Source organism: Manis pentadactyla, chromosome 16, assembly GCF_030020395.1.
Source record: "Manis pentadactyla isolate mManPen7 chromosome 16, mManPen7.hap1, whole genome shotgun sequence".
NCBI classification, from domain to species: domain Eukaryota; kingdom Metazoa; phylum Chordata; class Mammalia; order Pholidota; family Manidae; genus Manis; species Manis pentadactyla.
In genome coordinates, this window is record NC_080034.1 from 17,572,587 (window position 1) to 17,591,216 (window position 18,630).

An 18,630-nucleotide genomic window follows, 5' to 3' on the forward strand; every position below is an offset into this window, starting at 1 on the left:
TGGCTTTGCTTAACTTAAAAAAAAACAAAAACTAAAGTGGGATTGTGAACCTTTCTACTTGTGAAATATGGGAGGACCCATTCAATTACAGTTAAAATTTCAGGGTATATTTTTAAGAACAGTGGGAACTTCACAGTAACTGTTGCTCTAAGGTTCAGTTTCACTGGGTTCAGTTGTCAGTGTGCGTAGCTGTCAGTTACGTCCACTCTAATTTAAGTGATCTTTTGGAATGCCCTGAATGCCTCAGCCTGTGTTCAGAATACCTACTGTGAACTCCCCCTGCCCAGGTTGCGGCTATGAAGCAGCTGGAGGAGAGCAAAGCCAAGATAGAAGACCTTCTGGACTGGCTGTCAAATGTTGACAGAGACTCAGAAAGGGCCGGGATGGAGCAGAAACAGGTCATTGAGCAGAACGGGACTCATTTTCAAGAAGGTGACAGCAAGTTGGCGATTGGAGAAGAGGGTGAAGTTAACGGTAACCTGTTGGAAACTGACGTTGACGTGCCAGTTGGAACCACTGAGGATAATCTGAACCAGCAATACCAGAAAGTGAAGGTTTGTTGCTTTAAACACAGTGATATAGTTAAATTCTATTTTCAGGTCTGTAACAATGGGAACTAAGCACAGAGTTATCTTTTTAAACCTTAATGACTTTTAAGAGTAAAGTCTTTTTTTACTAGATTTATCATTTTGTTAAATATAAATTGTCAAACGTAAGTTGAGAATACAGGGCAGATCAAAAATCATGAGAAATAAATTGTTCAACATGGCATTCTTATAAGTGAGGCAGGGTTATAAGGAATTCATAGAAATAGTAATAATAGCAAATATTTATAGAGAAACTACAGTGGGCCCTGCATTTTCCAAGTGCTTCCATGTTAAACTCATTTGGTTCTCCCAACTCTCTCTGAGGTTATAATTATCATGTTACAGAGAAAATGGGAAACGGTAACTTAGAGAAGTGAAGTAACTTGCTCAAGTTTAAACATCTAGTAAGGGGTGGAGTTTGGATTTAAAGCTAGGCCTTGAGCTCAGTCACTCTGCTAAATTCAAATCCATGTTCCAGACCAGCGTGCTGGGCAATCTCGAGCTCGCTTCGGCTCCCTCTGAGCCTCTGCTCCTCTCTGATGAGCTCTGAGTTCATCTCTCCAGTGAAGGCCATGGTTGAGAAGAGGAATGAGAGCCCTTCTAAAAAGTCACAGTGTGATGGAGATTAAAGCTAACATTAATGCTCTGACGGGAGCACAGGCAACTTTGAAAAGCCATCTTAAAGTGTCACATAATTGATAATTCTGTTTCAGCATTTGGTATTTGGTAGTCAGATGACTGGACTTTACTTTTCCAGTTCTCTGTGTTTTCCTCCAAGTCTTTGTCTTTGGAGTCTTTGGATTAGAAGGCTGTCTGTGAAGTTTTTATATTACAGAAAAAATTAAACCAGAAGAATGGAAGTATTTACTGTATATACTTTCAAGAGACTATTACAGAACATTTATTGTATTTATCTCTTATAATGAAAAATCTAATGAGTTCCTAAAGGAACCTTATGAGTCAGTTAGAAAGAAGTCAGGAAAGGTTAGTGACTTGACCCAAGTAGAAGAGACCAGTGGGTGGACTCAAACATGATGATGCCTCGCAGGAAAGCCACTATGTGACATTTGCCTTCTGATATTCTCAGTTCTAAAAATATGGGACTCCGAAAGTGCTTCAGAAACGCCCGATCCCCTGGTGGGCTGGAGGGATAGCCCGGAGTGTGACCAGGTTCTGTTTGTGGCTCTCTCCAATTGTGCCATATGTTCTGGGCCAAGTCACCCTCTTCCTTCAGCTTGGATTTCATCATCTGTAATAGGAAGGGGTGGGCCAGATAACTTATAAGGTGTTTATGTGTCTATCCAACCTATGTGCAAAAGACCTCCTGGAAGGTAGTATATAAATATAATTCAAATACCAAAGACACAATCTTTGGGAGAAAAGTTATTTAGACAAAAATATTTCTCATGTGTCCACAGTGTGGCAGGCATTGTTACAGGTCACAAGGCTATGAATATTAATAATGAGTCTCTTCTCTGCTATTTGGGATCAGACCTTGTAAGTGATCCACAGCTGTGCTTCTCAATTCTATTAACGTCATAGCATACATGTATTATTCTTATTTTGCCCCTGTGTGCCAGCACTGTCTGGGTTCTTGAGATTCCCCAGTGAGCAAAATAAATTCCCTGTCATGGTGTTTGCACACTAGGAGGGTGAGGATGATAGGATGATAAATGCCTAAATTCTATGGGATTTGGAATGTTAGAAGGTAGCAACTTTTTGCTTAGAGAAGTAAATTGACTGGGTACAGGTGGGTGAGTGTGGGGCTTGGGGCCACTTTTCAATGTTCAGTAGGAACATTCCAGTAGGCCACACGGAGGTTTGTGCAAAGACTTAGAGGAGATGGGGGTTTCTTAGCAGATATCTGAGGGAAGGGCTGTTGCCAGATAAGAACAATTGAAGAAGAAAGTCCTAAAGTGCCTGACAAGGTGGGGTTAGGGTGGTGGGTGGAGAGGCTGACTGCCTGGGGTGGTGTGGAAGAGGACCGGGTCATGGAAGGAACTCTGAGGTAAGGTGACCATGTTGTTTGGCCCATGTGGGCCTTAGATGTGAAAAATGGCCCAAAAGATTATTATCCTTTTTGCCATATTCGTATGGCATACTGAGGTGAATGGAAAAAGCTGCCATGAGTAGAGAGAAGGGGACTCCTGCTGCCTGAGGCCCACCCTAAAGCTGCCCTGAAGGTCAAGGTGATCAATAGCCCTGCACACCTGTGACCTGTTTGCACAGCACATCTGCCAGAAGCCCTGTCCTTTGCCTTCTGGGTGGATTTTAATCCCTGGCACATGCCAGATTCTCCAGGAAGTGTTCTACATACATGCTCTCATGTGGTCCTTTCAGCAAACTTATAATGGGTGGAGGTTATTGTCTTCATTTTCCACATGTAGAAAGCCGAGACCTTGGAGAAACCAAGTCGCCCCAGTACTCTCTTTTACTGTATATACTCCTCTAATTTTTACTGGGCTTCTCTGAATGTATGTTGTTCTTGCTTAATTATTGTCATAGTGCTTTTTTTATAGCTTTAAAATTAACAAATTCTGTTTTTCCCATTTAAATGTCTTTTCAAGATCATTTCCTAATAAAAATATTGTTACTTACTTCCTAGTTAGGGGGAGACATCAGCAATCCCTTTAGGGTGGTTGTGAGGGTGCAGCAGTAACATGAGATTGAGATTTTAGATTCTAAAATGATTTAGGATAGGAAGAGAAATTTACATTTTTTCCAAATTTCTCAAAAACAGGATTTGTCCTGTGTGATTAAGTACTTTCTGGAGAAGATGGAAATCTTAAAAATAGGATTAGTGTGCTCAGAGTTTGCTCTTCTGAAATTCACTAGTAAGAGGTAAATGCTCGGCTTCTTGAGAAGGTTAATGAGACTGTCAGTCCTGAGGCATCAGGGTGTGGCCCCATCACTGCTTTCACGTGGCTTTGTGCTCCTGTAGGCCCGACATGAGAAGATCATCTCTCAGCATCAAGCCGTCCTCATGGCCACCCAGTCTGCGCAAGCCTTGCTTGAGAAACAGGGCCACTATCTCTCTCCGGAGGAGAAAGAGAAACTACAAAAGAACATGCATGAGCTGAAAGTGCATTATGAAATCGCCCTGGCCAAGTTGGAGAAGAAGATGAAGTTAACGCATTCTCTGCAGGAGGAATTAGAAAACTTTGATGCTGATTACAGTGAATTTGAGCACTGGCTGCAACAGGCAGAACAAGAACTTGAAAATCTGCAAGCAGGTGCAGACGACTTCAGCGGCTTACTGACCAAATTGAAGAGGCAGAAGAGTTTCTCCGAAGACGTGATTTCCCACAAAGGTGACTTGCGGTACATCACCATTTCTGGAAACAGAGTGTTAGAAGCAGCCAAATCGTGCAGCAAGACAGATGGCAGTGGCGTGGCCGACCAGGAGGGCGTCAACACCTCTGCAGCCCACAGAGAGGTCCAGAACAAACTGGATCATGCTACCGATCGGTTCAAGTCTCTCTACTCTAAGGTAATTTTATTTCAGTTTTTTTTTTTTTCTGGATAATTATTTTTTATTGAAAGGTAGTTGACACACAGTATTACATTAGTTTCAGGTGTACAACACAGTGATTCAACTTTTATATACATGATAATTCTAGGTTCCAGCTATCACCCTACCAAGCTGTTACAATATCTTGACTATATTCCTTATGCTATACATTACATCCCGGTTACTTATTTATTTTACCATTGGAAGTCTGTCCTTTTTTTTTTTTTTTTGTGAGGGCATCTCTCATATTTATTGATCAAATGGTTGTTAACAACAATAAAATTCTGTATAGGGGGGTCAATGCTCAATGCACAATCATTAATCCACCCCAAACCTAATTTTTGTCAGTCTCCAATCTTCTGAGGCATAACGAACAAGTTCTTACATGGAGAACAAATTCTTACGTAGTGAATAAGCTACATGGTGAACAGTACAAGGGCAGTCATCACAGAAGCTTTCGGTTTTGCTCATGCATTATGAACTATAAACAGTTCAAATATGAATATTCATTTGATTTTTATACTTGATTTATATGTGGATACCACATTTCTCTTTTTATTATTATTATTTTTAATAAAATGCTGAAGTGGTAGTAGATACGAGATAAAGGTAGAAAACATAGTTTAGTGTTGTAAGAGAGCAAATGTAGATGATCAGGTGTGTGCCTGTAGACTATGTGTTAATCCAAGCTAGACAAGGGCAATAAAACATCCACGTATGCAGAAGATTTCTCTCAGAACGGTGGAGGGGGGTGAGGTTCTAAGCCTCACCTCTGTTGATCCCCATCCCCATTTTCTCACCTGATGGCCCCCCTGCGACTGTGCCTGTCTTTGGTTGTTCCTCCCTTGAGGAATCTTACCCGTCTCTGGCTAACCAGTCATCTTCCCGGGCCATACAGGGAAATGTAAAGTTGGTAAGTGAGAGAGAAGCCTTATTGTTTGAAAAGGTTAGCTTTTTACTTCTTTGCATATTTATGCCCTGTGGCTTCTATGCCCAGCATTTGTCTTGAGGTATCTTTACCACTTGGAGGAGTTATGATACTCGGTAAATTTGATATGAGGCACGAATTCTATTTAAGGTTTGTAATTAGGAAGGAAGAAGAAAAGCTATAGAAGTAGCAGGCGGAAGAAAACATGGGAAGATTGATTATTTCTTTGATTATTTTAGTTTTTAAGGGGAAATTAGTTTTTGATGGTAGTTTTCACTTCATCCTCCTCTTAATTTTTGTTTTGAAATTAGAGGCAAAAAATCCAAAAGCTGAAGCTGAGAAAACAAGGAAGTTTTATCCTATTTCTCTGTCTTTTTTATCTGCTTTATTTCTGCAAATGTGTTTGAAGATCAGGAACCTAAAGTTGATTTTGAGAGTGATTTCCAGGCTGCCCTCACTAAAGCTCGCTAATGTCCACTTTGGCCACAAGATGGCGCTTACATTTCGGCTCTAAGCCAAGAGTGGCCTGCTAATTTGCAGCCTCTCACGCTGGAGAACTAAAGTTTCATCTCGGGTAATTCCCTTCACAAATACTATACATATTTGTACAGATATTTTCATTCAGTGCATTATTTTAATACCCAGCTGCTGACAAACTTCTCTTTCAGCTTCTCTTACTCTAGTGGACAAGTGAAGGGTTTTGTTTAAATACAAAACAAAACTAAGAAAACATTTTCCTGTTTACAGTATAAGCTGAGCAGACTGACCAAGTTGAATAGACGATTTGAAGAGCATCATTGACTCTTGGCCTTTGCTTCATTCTAATGTGGATTATTTGTCCTCCTTGTGCAAAATCAATCTTGTGTAACACATGGAAATCATATATTAAGCATCTTGAAAACCTTTTCATCAAATGCCTATCAAATGTGTTTACCCAGCATATCAAGCTAAGTGGGAATGTGCCTTGATAGGTCAGCCTCTGGTGATTGACAGCTAAATACTTTATACTAGGTTAAGTCTCAGCCCTGGTAAATATGTTTTTGAATTGGTATAAGTTTAGGACTATCTTTTCATTTTTATGGCTAACCTTTTGACTTGTTAGAGGACGCGTCTTCACACAAAAGAAAAAAAATGTTAGTCTTACAGTTTTCATTAACTTTGGTTGAACTCTGGTGTTTTTCAAGTTACATAACTTCTAGGTCCCAAGGTTTTTTTAAAACACATAAAAATAGTGCATTTTAACCCCCCACATTTTTTCTCTTGCTTTTTTAGTGCAATATTCTTGGGAATAATCTGAAAGACCTGGTGGATAAATATCAACACTACAAAGATGCTTTGTGTGGCCTTCTTTCTGGGCTCGAGGCCTGTGAAGTCACAGCAAACAAACATTTGTCCGAGCCCATTGCTGTGGACCCTAAAAATCTGCAGAGGCAGCTAGAAGAGGCCAAGGTAAGAAAGAAAAAAGAGAGCTCCAGCCCTCCAGTAGTCTTACCAAAAAACGTCCGCTTTCCCAGTCTTTTGTGCTCGTTTTACCCAGGGAAAGGGGGACAGAGGATGGAAGTGTATGCTTGCCTTTCCCCAGGGAGTTACAGCTCAACTTCTCTGTAATCCATTCACTTCTCTTTCTGATGAAACTGGTTTTTCCATTGTCGTCTAACTAGTTCAACACCACCGTTACGGCTTGTATCCCATGTAACTTCCCAAACCAAACCAATATCGCCCAGGACACTTATTTTTATTTATACTTATTTATTCTGTTCATTGCCTTGTTCCTCCATTAGAATTAAGCTCCATGAGGGCTGGTGTTTTTCTCTCTTCTGTTCATTTCTATCTCTCCACACAGTGTCTGGCCCAGAGTAGGTACGCTGTAAATACAAGTTCACAAGTGAATAGGTGGCAGAGCACGAGGGATGCTTCTGTCACATTTGGTGTCTGAGGACCAGGACTGCTGTCCTATTGAGAATCCCCATGATTCTTAGAGGCACAGACTTCAGTTATCACCTGGCACAGGTCCCAAAAAGTCTTACCTGCTCTTTCAAAAATTAAGGCTTAATGTGGAAGTCGCATAATTGTGGCAGTCGCAGCCATATGTGCAGTGGCAGAGAGCATGTTTGTATCTTAATTTAAAGCATATTTTAAAATCCTCATGGGAGGGGAGAAAATTTTTGAGATATTTTATTCTTATTCCATATGACTGATAATTTTGAATTTGAAAGTTTCATTTCAGAAATGTTTCCTGTGATTTCTTTTAGCAGATAGTTAGCATTGTTGCTGCCAGAGCTCAAAAGCAAACACTGTATTGCCAGTTCAACTACTGCCTTGCAGCCTTGCAGCCTTGCAGCCGCCTCTGTCAGTTACAGGGTCAGAAGCCACTATTGTGCTACTAATGGGAAGCTGCACCCACTAGTGCTGGCCCTGCAGTCCCTGGCTCACCCTGCTGAGCAGGCTCACTGGTAGGTCTAGCCTGAGCTGGGCAGCTTCAGCCTGGAAGAAAGCTCAGTCAGACACTAGGGTGAAATGTGGCAGGTTAAAGCCAATGTAGAGAGAGGGAGATGGGCAGCGTGGGGCAGAAGCATCGGGTGAGAGGAGGGAGGACGGGGCCGGGACAGTGAGCAGGGTGGAGGGCACTGCGGCTCTCCGGGGCTGGCGGGCTTACCTGGTCTCACACTGGGCAGTCGGTTGGTGTCCTGAGCCGGGTCAGCTGCACAGTGACGTGGCCTCTCGGGTTCCTTTGGATGTGCATTACTGAGCCCGCTTCTTTTTCCCCCTTTTTTCCCTTTCTTTCCCACAAGCACAAGATCAGATCTGTCTTAAGTTTTCAGGTCCCATTTGATCACTTGTTCAGGGACAGTATATGTGGTAAGGGCTGAGGAGATGCTGTGACATAAAAGACCATTATTTTGCTAGGAAGTGCCAACAGCTTAAAATAAATACTAAGATTGCCTGTATTTCATTTTATTAGGAAGTTGGGTATTTTGAGTATAAGAAAGTATGTAAAACAGATATACACATTTTAAGTTGGGTCTGTATTAGGAAACTGTATAAAATTAATTTTTAACTAGAACAACAAAAAAAACTCAAAAAAGAATGCTATGTCTTTTAAATGAAGTAGATACAGGGATTAATTCTGAAATAGAGCAAACTTACTTGGTATATACAATGAAAGCACACACTTCCAGTCCTAATTCAGCCGAAGAAGTACTAAAAAGGAGAGCACTGTCTCAAAGGAGAATGAATTCTAATTAAGCCACAGCATAACTTAAAAAGTTAAGTGTGTAATTAAAGTTGTTCTTGGCATACATACGTATTTTCTTCATAGATGATCTCAACATGTAGTGAGGATGAATTACTATGAGGATTTAGGCAGTCTCCATTTCTTTCATTTTTATTAGCAACATTTACAAATTATTTTTCTTTAACAATAATACAGATACATAAGACTATTAAAAAATCAATTCTGTCTGCTAATTTATATTCTATTGTATAATAAATGTAATTTTGGGGGTCCCAGTTGGTTCATGTGAAATACTTCTAAGAGCACATTGCTATTAGTATTATTATTCTGAAAACTGTTATCTGTGTTGTCAACAGTCGGATACCACTGAGCTATAGTGACACTCTTTGAGCTCTGTTTCCAGGGGAATCGGTAGACAAAACAAGATTTTAGCTACCTTTGCAGTACAGAAAGAGATAGGATTTTGCAGCCAGTCTAGAGGCCTGGGGCTAGGTCATGGTGGCTGACAGTGTCCACCTTCCAGGCTTACAACTTAGCCCTTTTCTGGTGCAAGGCGATCAGGGTCATAATCTTGCAATATTCCCCATCACAGATGCTTCCTTCACAGATGTATCAAAGAGAAGAGGTGAGGAAGAGATACTTGTTTTGTAATCCATTTCTAAGTTTTAAGATGGTAGGTAGGGCTTTGGTATTGGGTGTTTTTGTAGTAGCATGGTAATTTTTACATATATTTATTCATTTAGTAGACATTTATGTGCTAGGCCTGTTCCTAAGTTTTGTGATGACCCAAAGATGCTAAAACCCTGCCTCTGACTTTGGGGAAACTCAGATTCTCAAAAAATACATTTTTGGAGATGCCCTTAACCTTATTTCATCTCCTAAAAAGCCATGTAGTGTGAATAAGTTGTCCCTGTGGCTTATCTTTCAGTCTGGTTCTAGGTAAATTTCCTGTCTTGAGGAATTTCTTAAACTTTCTGTACCTCAGCCTCTGGGAGAATTTCCTAAACAGACACACTCTTTGGCCTCTTGAGATCCCTCCTGGGATCAAATCACAGATCCCAGCTTGGCCATAGTTTGATAGGCCTTTTCACATACACACGCTGCCTGCTTGTCAGCACAATTTCTTGGGTATGAAAATTGGTTGAGGAACTTTCTGCCATTGGCATTAGGCATTTGCTTTAGTCTGAAATGAAGGCGAAAGAGAAGAGGTGTTTTTAGATTTTATACCTGATAACTTGATTTACTTACTTTTTCATTCACTCATTTATTCCAGAACCTTCTGTCAGGGCCTAATACATGCCAGGCACTGTGCTAGGTAATCATGACAGAAAGCTGAGTGGGATGAATTCTAGTTCTCCAAGAGGTTACAGTTTGACAGACAAGACAAATCCAATAATATCCACAAGGTATTCATGGGAGCTTCTGTGGGGTGAGAAGAAAGTTAGGAAGGCTTCCCAGGTGAACATTAAAGGGGGACTGAGAATGGGGTCAGGATGACGGGGGGCAGATTGCATGAGAAGTTTGGTGTGTAAAGATGTTAAGCTGTTGGGTCTAGTGTGAGCAAATAGCTTCTAGCAGCTGTGTTGCTGAAGTTTCTGAAACAAGAGATGGAGAGAGATGAGATTGAGGATACGAATATGGAATAAATTTCACTGGACCTTTTGTAACATGTTCAAGTTTTTGCCTTTAATATGAAGGCAGGGGGAAGCTCTTGAAAGATTTTAAAGATGGGAGTGATATAGTCAGATATGTACTTTAGATAAAAGACACTGAGAAACTTTATCAGGCAAGAGATTGGAGACAAGGAGCACAGTTAGGATACTTTCTCAGTAGAGTGAGAGATTATCCTGCAGTGATCCAGAAAAACAGAACAGAGGTCCAGTTTTAGACAAATATTAATCAGATTAATTTGTAAGTGGAAAGGAGGCCTGAGAGAGTTCAGGAGGAGAGTTCAGGGTAACAAGGTGCAGTCTCAGGAGGAGGTATAGGTGTGGGGAAGGAAATGATATGTTCAGATTCAGCTGAATCTGGGGTTTGGAGGTGAGGTGGTTCGAGAGGCAGCTGGACACCTTTTTCCACGGCCAGGGATGAGCTTATGTACAGGTGGACATACGGGAACTGGAGTGTGAAACCCAAACGCAAGACTAGGAAAGGAGCTCCAGTCACTCGAGGGAAATCAAAGCCAAGCATAGTGCCGTGCGGCCAGTCGGCCCGCCGGACAGAGAGAGGGCACCTCTGGAGACTCATCTGTGATCCCTGCCCCTGCTTCTCTTCTCATTCTTGCTGTGGAACTGCATCTGCTCAACTCAGAGAAATGCAGGGGCCTCTAGTCAGCAAAGTCAGGTCACATTATCCTTTATCCTCCACTTCCTCTCTTCCTGCATACTTTGGGGACAGTATTCTGGGCCCATGCCCATCTCTTACCTTCGTTCTGTCTCTGTCCTCTGCCCATCACCTAAATGTAAGTACCCCCACGCTCCTTACTGCCTCCCCTCTGGGGTCGCTCTGTGTCCTCACCAGCTGTCACCAGCAGAGCTTGACGTCCACTGCTGTATGTCCAGTTCCAGCCTGTGTTCGGAGTCCTTTCCGTTTCCAGCTTTGCTCTTTCTGTATGAGAGTCCCGAGAGCACTTGGAAATCATGAATTCCCAAACAGACTTTCCTCTGCTCCTAAATTTGCTCCCACTTTTGCATATGTATTCCAGTTATTGCATAGGCTTGCAAACTTGGGTGCTTCTCATCTCCTCTTGTCTTTCCTGCCCTCTCAGACCTGCTGTCCAATAGAACATTCTGTGATGATGGAAATGTTTTAGAATCTGTTCTGTCCAACATGATAAGCACTAGTAACACCTGGTTACCCAGCACTTAACATGTGGCTAGAACAACTGAATAATTTCATTTTTAATTGTGTTTTATTTCAATTAATTTAAATGTCAAAACCCCCATGTAGTTAATGGCTGCCAAATGGATGGCTCAGCTTTAGATGACTAGCAGTCAGTTCCCATGGATTCTTCTGATTCCATAACCAACCCTACTTTCCCGGCCCAGAGACGGGTTCCTACTTGCTTGCTGCTGAAGGTGCCCGTCGCTGGTATCTCTGCTTCATTTCTTCCCCATTGAATTTACCCCACACAGTGCTACCAGCTTAACAGCTCTGAACATGTCAACCCCTTACTCCAAAGCCTTGTGTGACTCCTGATTGATACAGGATAAAATAGAAACTCCTGAACCGGACATTTGGGGCCTTTCCAGTCCTATTACTGTTTATTCACCCATACGCGTTCTCAGACTGGACGGTACCCTCCCTTTCTCCTGTGCTGTTCTACCCCTGTCTTTACTCCTTCGGCTCAGCAGGGAAATGTCTCCCTCTCCACTGCCGTGTGCCCCAGTCCACATTTTCTTCAGGACCCACCTCAATGCCACCACCGTCCAGGGGGCCCTCATTGCTGTCCCCAGTTAACTCCTTCTCTCAACTTCCCGGAGCTTTTTCTTACTCACCTGTGGCACATACACTTCCAGCCTTAGACTCTTAAGTTCCCTGTGGGTAAGCTCATATCTGTTGGATTTTTGTATTGTCACAAAACATAGCAAGATTTTTGAAATTTGTTAAACAGTAAGTAACTTGTTGAATAAACAGAAATAAATATGAGTCAGTATTTGGTCAGGATCTACTGAAATGAAAGTCCTTAATATTTCCTTCCCTGGAGTCAGAAATGGTCCCAAAGGTTTTTTGTTGTTTGGTTTTTATTTGTTTGTTTTCTGGTGGTAGTGAGGGTATTGTATGAAGCCTACAAGTGGGGATTGAGGGGGAACTCAGGCTAGGGTAGAGGGTTGCAAGATAAGGAATCAAGGCAATTATGAACATACGCTCAAAGGTCCATTTCAAGACTGAATATGTATTATCTTGACAGACTTAGGTTTTTGCTAATGCCCCTGTATATTTATTCATATATATATTTATTATTCTAAGAACATTAGAGTAAGTTTATAATGATGGAAAGTTTACTCTGTCCAGTTTATCTTACTGCAAATAAATTTTTTATATTCAAAATATATTATTTACTTGTACTGAGTCTAATCAAAGCATTCAATCGTCCAGGCTCTGCAAGGACAGATTTCAAGTCAGCAGGTTGCTGTAGAAAAACTGAAAAAAACGGCCGAAGTGCTTTTAGATGCCAAGGGATCTTTACTTCCAGCCAAGAATGATATCCAGAAAACACTGGGTAAGCGCCCATTCCCTTGTTTCCCTTCTTGCAGGTCAATTCTAAATGAAGGTAACCCAACAGAGACGGAGACAACACTCGCCAGTGTATGTTGTGTAACTTAAGTTGTTGCCCTGAGAAATGGTGCTTCTCAGTCTGGGGAAGGCTTGCCTTATTTGGCAGGTATTTTAGAATCTCGGGAGTGGGGGCTGTGTCATTTGAAAAGAGTGTATTTAAATTTTAATTTAGAATATGTAACAAAAAGTCTTCACATAATATTCACCTCAGAAAATTGAATTTAAGATTCTCTTGGCTGATGGGATTAGGCAGAGCTAGACTCTCAGCCTGTGGCCAGAAGGGATCTGTCGTTATCAGAAGCCGGAGCATGAGTTTAAGAGGTCAAGAGACTGGCTTTCAAACCAGTGTTCCTTCTTGATTTTCCAGAAGTCTTTGAGTGGTCTCTTGGGGCTCCAGTTACCCCAGTTCTTCAGGGACACTGGCAGTTACAATGGCACATTTGTGCCTTCCCATCCGAGTAGGGCATTTCTTGAGAGAAGAGCTGTTGCATATTCTTTGCATCTACTCACAGAATTTAGTTTGTACTAAACGCACAGGGGAGTATCACTAAATGCTTACTGTCTTACTGTATTTTTTGTTTTGACTTTGCTGCTTTTCATAATATTTAATGGGTGGCTTGCGGTTATTACGTATGTGTGAAATAAAAAACTTGGCAGAGCAGATGATTAGACACATTTCACCCCCAAAAGAGCACAAATTAAAATCTGAGTAGAAATTTTATATGAAGAGAAAAATGAAACTTGGCTCTTCTAAAACCACTCTTAGAAGGGAAACTTTTTTCACTCATACAGACATTCTAAACTTTTTTGATCAGGTACCCCTGTCAAACAATTTTCAGCACATACCCGCATATAAGTGTGTGTGTTTATAAATTACATATACATATTATTATCTTCTCATATTATAAAGCCAAAAATATAAAATTTTAAAGTATAAGATAAAATATGAATAGAAGTTCTAACATTTTGTTTGTGTGTCCCAGGGTACAGTCTGACATTCTGTGTCAGCAGTGATTGCTATAAGGACTTAGGCATAGGGATTTGAGGGAGAAAGAAAGACTGTATTATTTACGTAATTTACAGAGGCATTTTGACACTTTTTGCCATTGTTAAGTGTCCATAGTTTCCTTTTTATATGTTTAAAATCCTTATGTTGCATTATTTTACGGTTTCAAAACATCTATCTGGCATACATTTCTAGGAATGTGTGAAAATATATGTGAGATATATGTGAGATAATACAATGTATTATCCTAACGCATTCAGAAAGGATTAAAGGACTTTTCAAATTATTGGATCATTAACAGTAAATTGATTAAAAACAAATTGTTTTATACAGAGAGATGAATACATTAAAAACCATTGTTCTTTAAATTTCTCATTGGTCTGCAGTATAGAATGTAGGGTGTTAAGATGTAGAGCTTTATATCCAAGTGAAAACTGGGCCAGAAAGGGCTTTTTTCTCATCATCTTAAGTCTTTAGGATTGAAAGTAAAGTTAATCTCAACTGAGATACATCAGCCTGTTAACCTTGTTTGTTTTCCCTTTTGTTTAGAAAATATGAAAAACTTTTTCTAAGTTTTCCCTTAGAAAAACTTCTAAAGTAAATTCTATTTATGTGTATTTTAGAAGCGTAATCTCCACTTCCTTTATTTTAAGTAAATTTTCACTGTTTTCTCAATATGTTTGTATCTGCCAGTTCCTGTGCATTGAGGACTCTGCTTAGGGTGTGCAGGATGACAGAAGCTTAATTCTTACATGTGTGTGATTGAGAGACAAGGAGTGGGTGCATTAGGGACAGGGAGAGAGAGAATTCTTATATGTACAGGTTCATTCTTGATGAATCTTTTTATAGTTGTGTATTGTTTCTTGAGAATAGCTGTATATGACTGTCACCTTTTTCTTTTTTCCATATAGTTATCAAGTATGGCTAATTTAAATGTCATCTTGACTATCAATGTTTATTCTATAATTGGCTGTTTGGACCACTTTCATTTCTCTGGAGGCAAATTCAAGTGTTTATGCATCAAAAAATCACTTTTCAAATGCAGATCATCTATATTACCTATTTAAAAAAATATTTCAGTTTTCTATTTTACACTGGGATCTTTTCTTTCTTTTTAAAGGTTTTAGGTGGTGCTCTAAATATGCATTATACATTTATCATTTAAACTTTTTTCTTTTTCCAGTACGGGGGTGGAAATTTTGCGATTCACCTTAGTGTATTTTTGAAAAAGAATAGGCCAGAAATAATTTTGTGGTTAACATTTCCTGATCTTTTTTGGCCAGATGACATTGTTGGGAGATACGACGAAGTGTCCAGGTCTGTCATTGACCGAAATGAGAAACTCCAGATAACCCTGACCCGCTCACTGAGTGTGCAGGATGGCCTGGACGAAATGCTGGACTGGATGGGAAGCGTGGAGAGCTCTATGAGAGAAACAGGTCAAGTGCCCTTAAGTTCTGCTGCTCTTCAGGATGTGATCAGTAAACACATTGTAAGTGACGTTTTAAAAAGAAAAAGAGTCCCACTTTTAGAGGGGGAAAAAAACAGTTTAATAAGCTTCATGGATGGGTAGATCAGGTTAAGGATATAGAAAGCAAAGGGGTTTCCTGAACCTAACCATGGAAAGCAGTGCATGCACAAAGTTAAATGTGTAAAACAACGTTTCAGTGCAGGAGTGTGGAGTTTTGTGCACCGTTTCATGAATACTATTAATTATAGAGGACTCACACATACATTGAGTCCTATCTTGCTTTTCATTACTTCAGCCAGCTGCACATAAGGTTAATCAGATCACTCTTGTTGTTGTCTAGCCTTTTAAAAATTAGGACCATGGATAATCCCTAGGCTCCATGAGACCCCGGGGTTGTTGAGTAGCAGCCGCCTCCTGCCTTGCTTAGGCAACTCACCAGCTGTTCTCCACTCGCTCTGGAAGAGATTGGGGATGGTATTCCTCCAGAGACAGATCAGACTTATCAGTCAGTATCAACCATTAACCTCCCTTAATACAGGATGTTCAAGCTTATATTTTTATGAAGAGTAATTTTTTAAAACTCTGTGACATTATTTGTAAACATCATTGTAAGACATGTGCGATCTCTGGTTCATTTCAGATGCTGGAACAGGATATTGCAGGGCATCAGAGCAGTATAAATGCCATGAACAAGAAAGTGAAGAAATTTATGGAAACGACAGATCCGTCCACGGCATCTTCATTGCAGGCCAGAATGAAGGACTTGTCTGTTCGTTTTTCAGAAGCAAGTCATAAACACAAAGAAAAACTCGCCAAAGTGGAGGACCTAAAAACTAAAGTTGAACTCTTTGAGAACCTCTCAGAAAAGCTCCAAACATTTTTAGAAACAAAAACTCAGGCTCTTACTGAGGCAGATGTGCCAGGAAAAGATGTTACTGAATTGTCTCAGTATATGCAGGTATGTCTTCCTTGTAATCACAAGGCTGATAAAGTGTATCAACAGTGAAGACACGCTAATACATTTATTAGCAGAATTATAATTAGCAGTCATTTTAATTGCTGATGATTAGTAATCCTTCAAGGGGAATGCCATTTGAAGATCTAGCAACATCTTATACTGATTAAATATCTAAATGCTTTGTAGGAATCAGCCTTTGAACTCTCAGAACACAAAAAAGATCTTGAAGTTTTGCATAGTCTCTTGAAGGAGATTTCCAACCATGGCTTGCCAGGTGATAAGGCTCTCGTTTTTGAAAAAACAAATAATTTGTCGAAGAAATTCAAGGAAATGGAGGATACCATCAAAGAAAAGTAAGCACCACTTAAGAAACTGGATTTTATTCTACTTGGTACTAATTAGAATGAATTCTTGTTATTTACTTATGCAGATAGTGGAAACAATTTTGAAAGCTTGAAGACAAGCGTAGGGCTACTTTATAAGGGCTTTTGATAATTTTTCTTTCCTATTGAAAGTAAGTGCACTTTTATTAAAATATTTAGGAGTGAAAGTCAGTACTCCTTATATAAAAGTAGAAAGCATTATGTAAGAAAAATGGTGGTAGGTAGCATATTACTGAAAATAATCTAAATTTGCTATAGCCTCTGAAGCTTTGGCAAAGACCAGATTTTTATTTGCCAAAGCAGAAATAACCTTGAAAAATAGCTTGTGATTCATTGCTTTCTGGGCTCAATTCAGAAGATATGTGCATTTTCAATATAGTTCTTGATGACCTTTTTTTAAAAAAAGTTTACTTTTTAGAGTTGTAGATAAGACATGACTCCATGAACAAACAAAATTAAGAAGCAAGAAATGAACCTGAGTTGAGCTAACAAAGCTGTACAGAGATAAGCCTTGTGACTGAACTTTTATATTTCTGATCTCATGTTGGTTTAGAATATACATCTGGTTTTGCTAAAGTTCATACAGAAGACTCCAAAAAGATAGAAAATAGTTATTTCTTTTTCAACTCTGCTATATTTGTTCAGAACTCTCTACCTAAAACTTCTGAGTGCTGTCTATCCGACTCACAGAGCAGTATATTCCATCTTGTCATGAATACATTCACGGCACACAGAAGAAATATTTAGGTTGTTTCTTCTTTCAAGTGGGTGCAGTTTTAAAGCAAGTATTCATCAGAAGTTAATCCAGATGCAGTAGACGCTCATGTGCCAGTACTCCAGACCCTTGCACAGCTCACATACCATCTACATGCCATCCATGTACCAAACGTAACTGTCCTCACAGCTGCCCATGTGCCCGCCTTTCATGGTGCTGAGTGGACAGAAAGATCCATGGAGTTGATCTTGGAGCTTTCTGAGTATTTGTGGGAAGGCACCCATTAAAATTCTTCAGTCATTAGGTCTTACCTCGTATTTGGAGACTTAAGTCTATACTTGAGCACCCCTTTACGCCTCCACGGAAGTGACTGTAGTGCAGCGTTAGAACCACTAGGTGGCGGGGTGTTTTCTCAGGTCGGTGGTTTATACGTTTCCCTTCTGGTTCCGTTCCTTCTGGCACTAAGCACCGTGTAAAGTGGACAGATCAAAGCTCACTGAATCTAAATCATGTTAAAACTGTTTACATAGCCTTAGAGTTTATATAGCGTTTTGGAGTGCCATTGCATATGGGTTACAGATATTTTGACTGTTCCTTATCTTTGTCTGTTGACCGCCTGAGGGATAGAGGCATAGCTATTTAGCTGATTTTACTTCCCACCAATGAAACCTTTCCTCTTACATCAAAGGGTTCGAGTGTGCATGGGGGAAGATGTTTCTTAATATTGAGCCTGATATGGAAATAATTATTTATTAATAATTAGTCTTTGAGTATCTCCTTTCTGTGGCTTAAATTCTTCAGCGTTCTCTTTTGTTTTTGTTACTTAGAAAAGAAGCTGTGTCTTCTTGTCAAAAACAGATGGATGCTTTCCAAGTGCTTGTTAAGTCATTCAAGTCATGGATAAAAGAAACCACAGAACGAGTTCCCATTGTTCAGCCTTCCTTTGGTGCAGAGGATTTAGGAAAATCTTTGGGAGAAACTAAGGTACCTGATTGTGTCTAATACTAGTTTCTCATTTGCTTGTGTCAACAATGAGAGGTTAAAAGCCTAAGAATGGTTTCCTTTGATCTAATATCACATAAGTTAGGTCCACATGTATGTACAGTGTATTTCATATATATTGGTCAGTACTCTATATTTTGTCATGATATTTGGAAATCATGACATGATATTAACTGATCCTTTTGAGGAAGGACACAAACTTCCTGTTATAGGATCCAAATTTCCTTCCCAACCAAATCTCTACTTAGTTTCAGTTTAATGGTGAGTGAAAGATCCTTCCCTTCTGTTCTCAGCATCTTAGTCCAGCTTGGGTACACCAGTATTTGAAGATGGATGTTATTTGAGTCTCTAGTATAAATAAGTTTTTCGTCGTCATCTGACACACACCTATGACCAGTTATGGCAATTTTTTCACTCCAGATGTGTGGAGATAGGTGTTTTTAAAAATTCATTGAAATTTTGATGATCAAACTCACTATTAAGTGGAATTCTGAATTTCCTTTTTTAAAATTGTTTCTAGTACATTTCTTCCTGTAACTTAGCTGTAACCTAGTAC

General features: G+C 39.9%; 1 protein-coding gene across 1 annotated transcript in view; it reads left to right on the top strand.

Moving 5' to 3' along the window:
* LOC118927736 (dystonin) overlaps nt 1-18,630 on the top strand; it is a 415,594-nt gene that overhangs the window by 296,916 nt on the left and 100,048 nt on the right. The window contains 8 exon segments of the mRNA XM_057493688.1: nt 288-554; nt 3,529-4,077; nt 6,299-6,475; nt 12,360-12,483; nt 14,829-15,037; nt 15,657-15,974; nt 16,161-16,327; nt 17,900-18,056. Coding sequence (XP_057349671.1) covers nt 288-554; nt 3,529-4,077; nt 6,299-6,475; nt 12,360-12,483; nt 14,829-15,037; nt 15,657-15,974; nt 16,161-16,327; nt 17,900-18,056 — 1,968 coding nt within the window.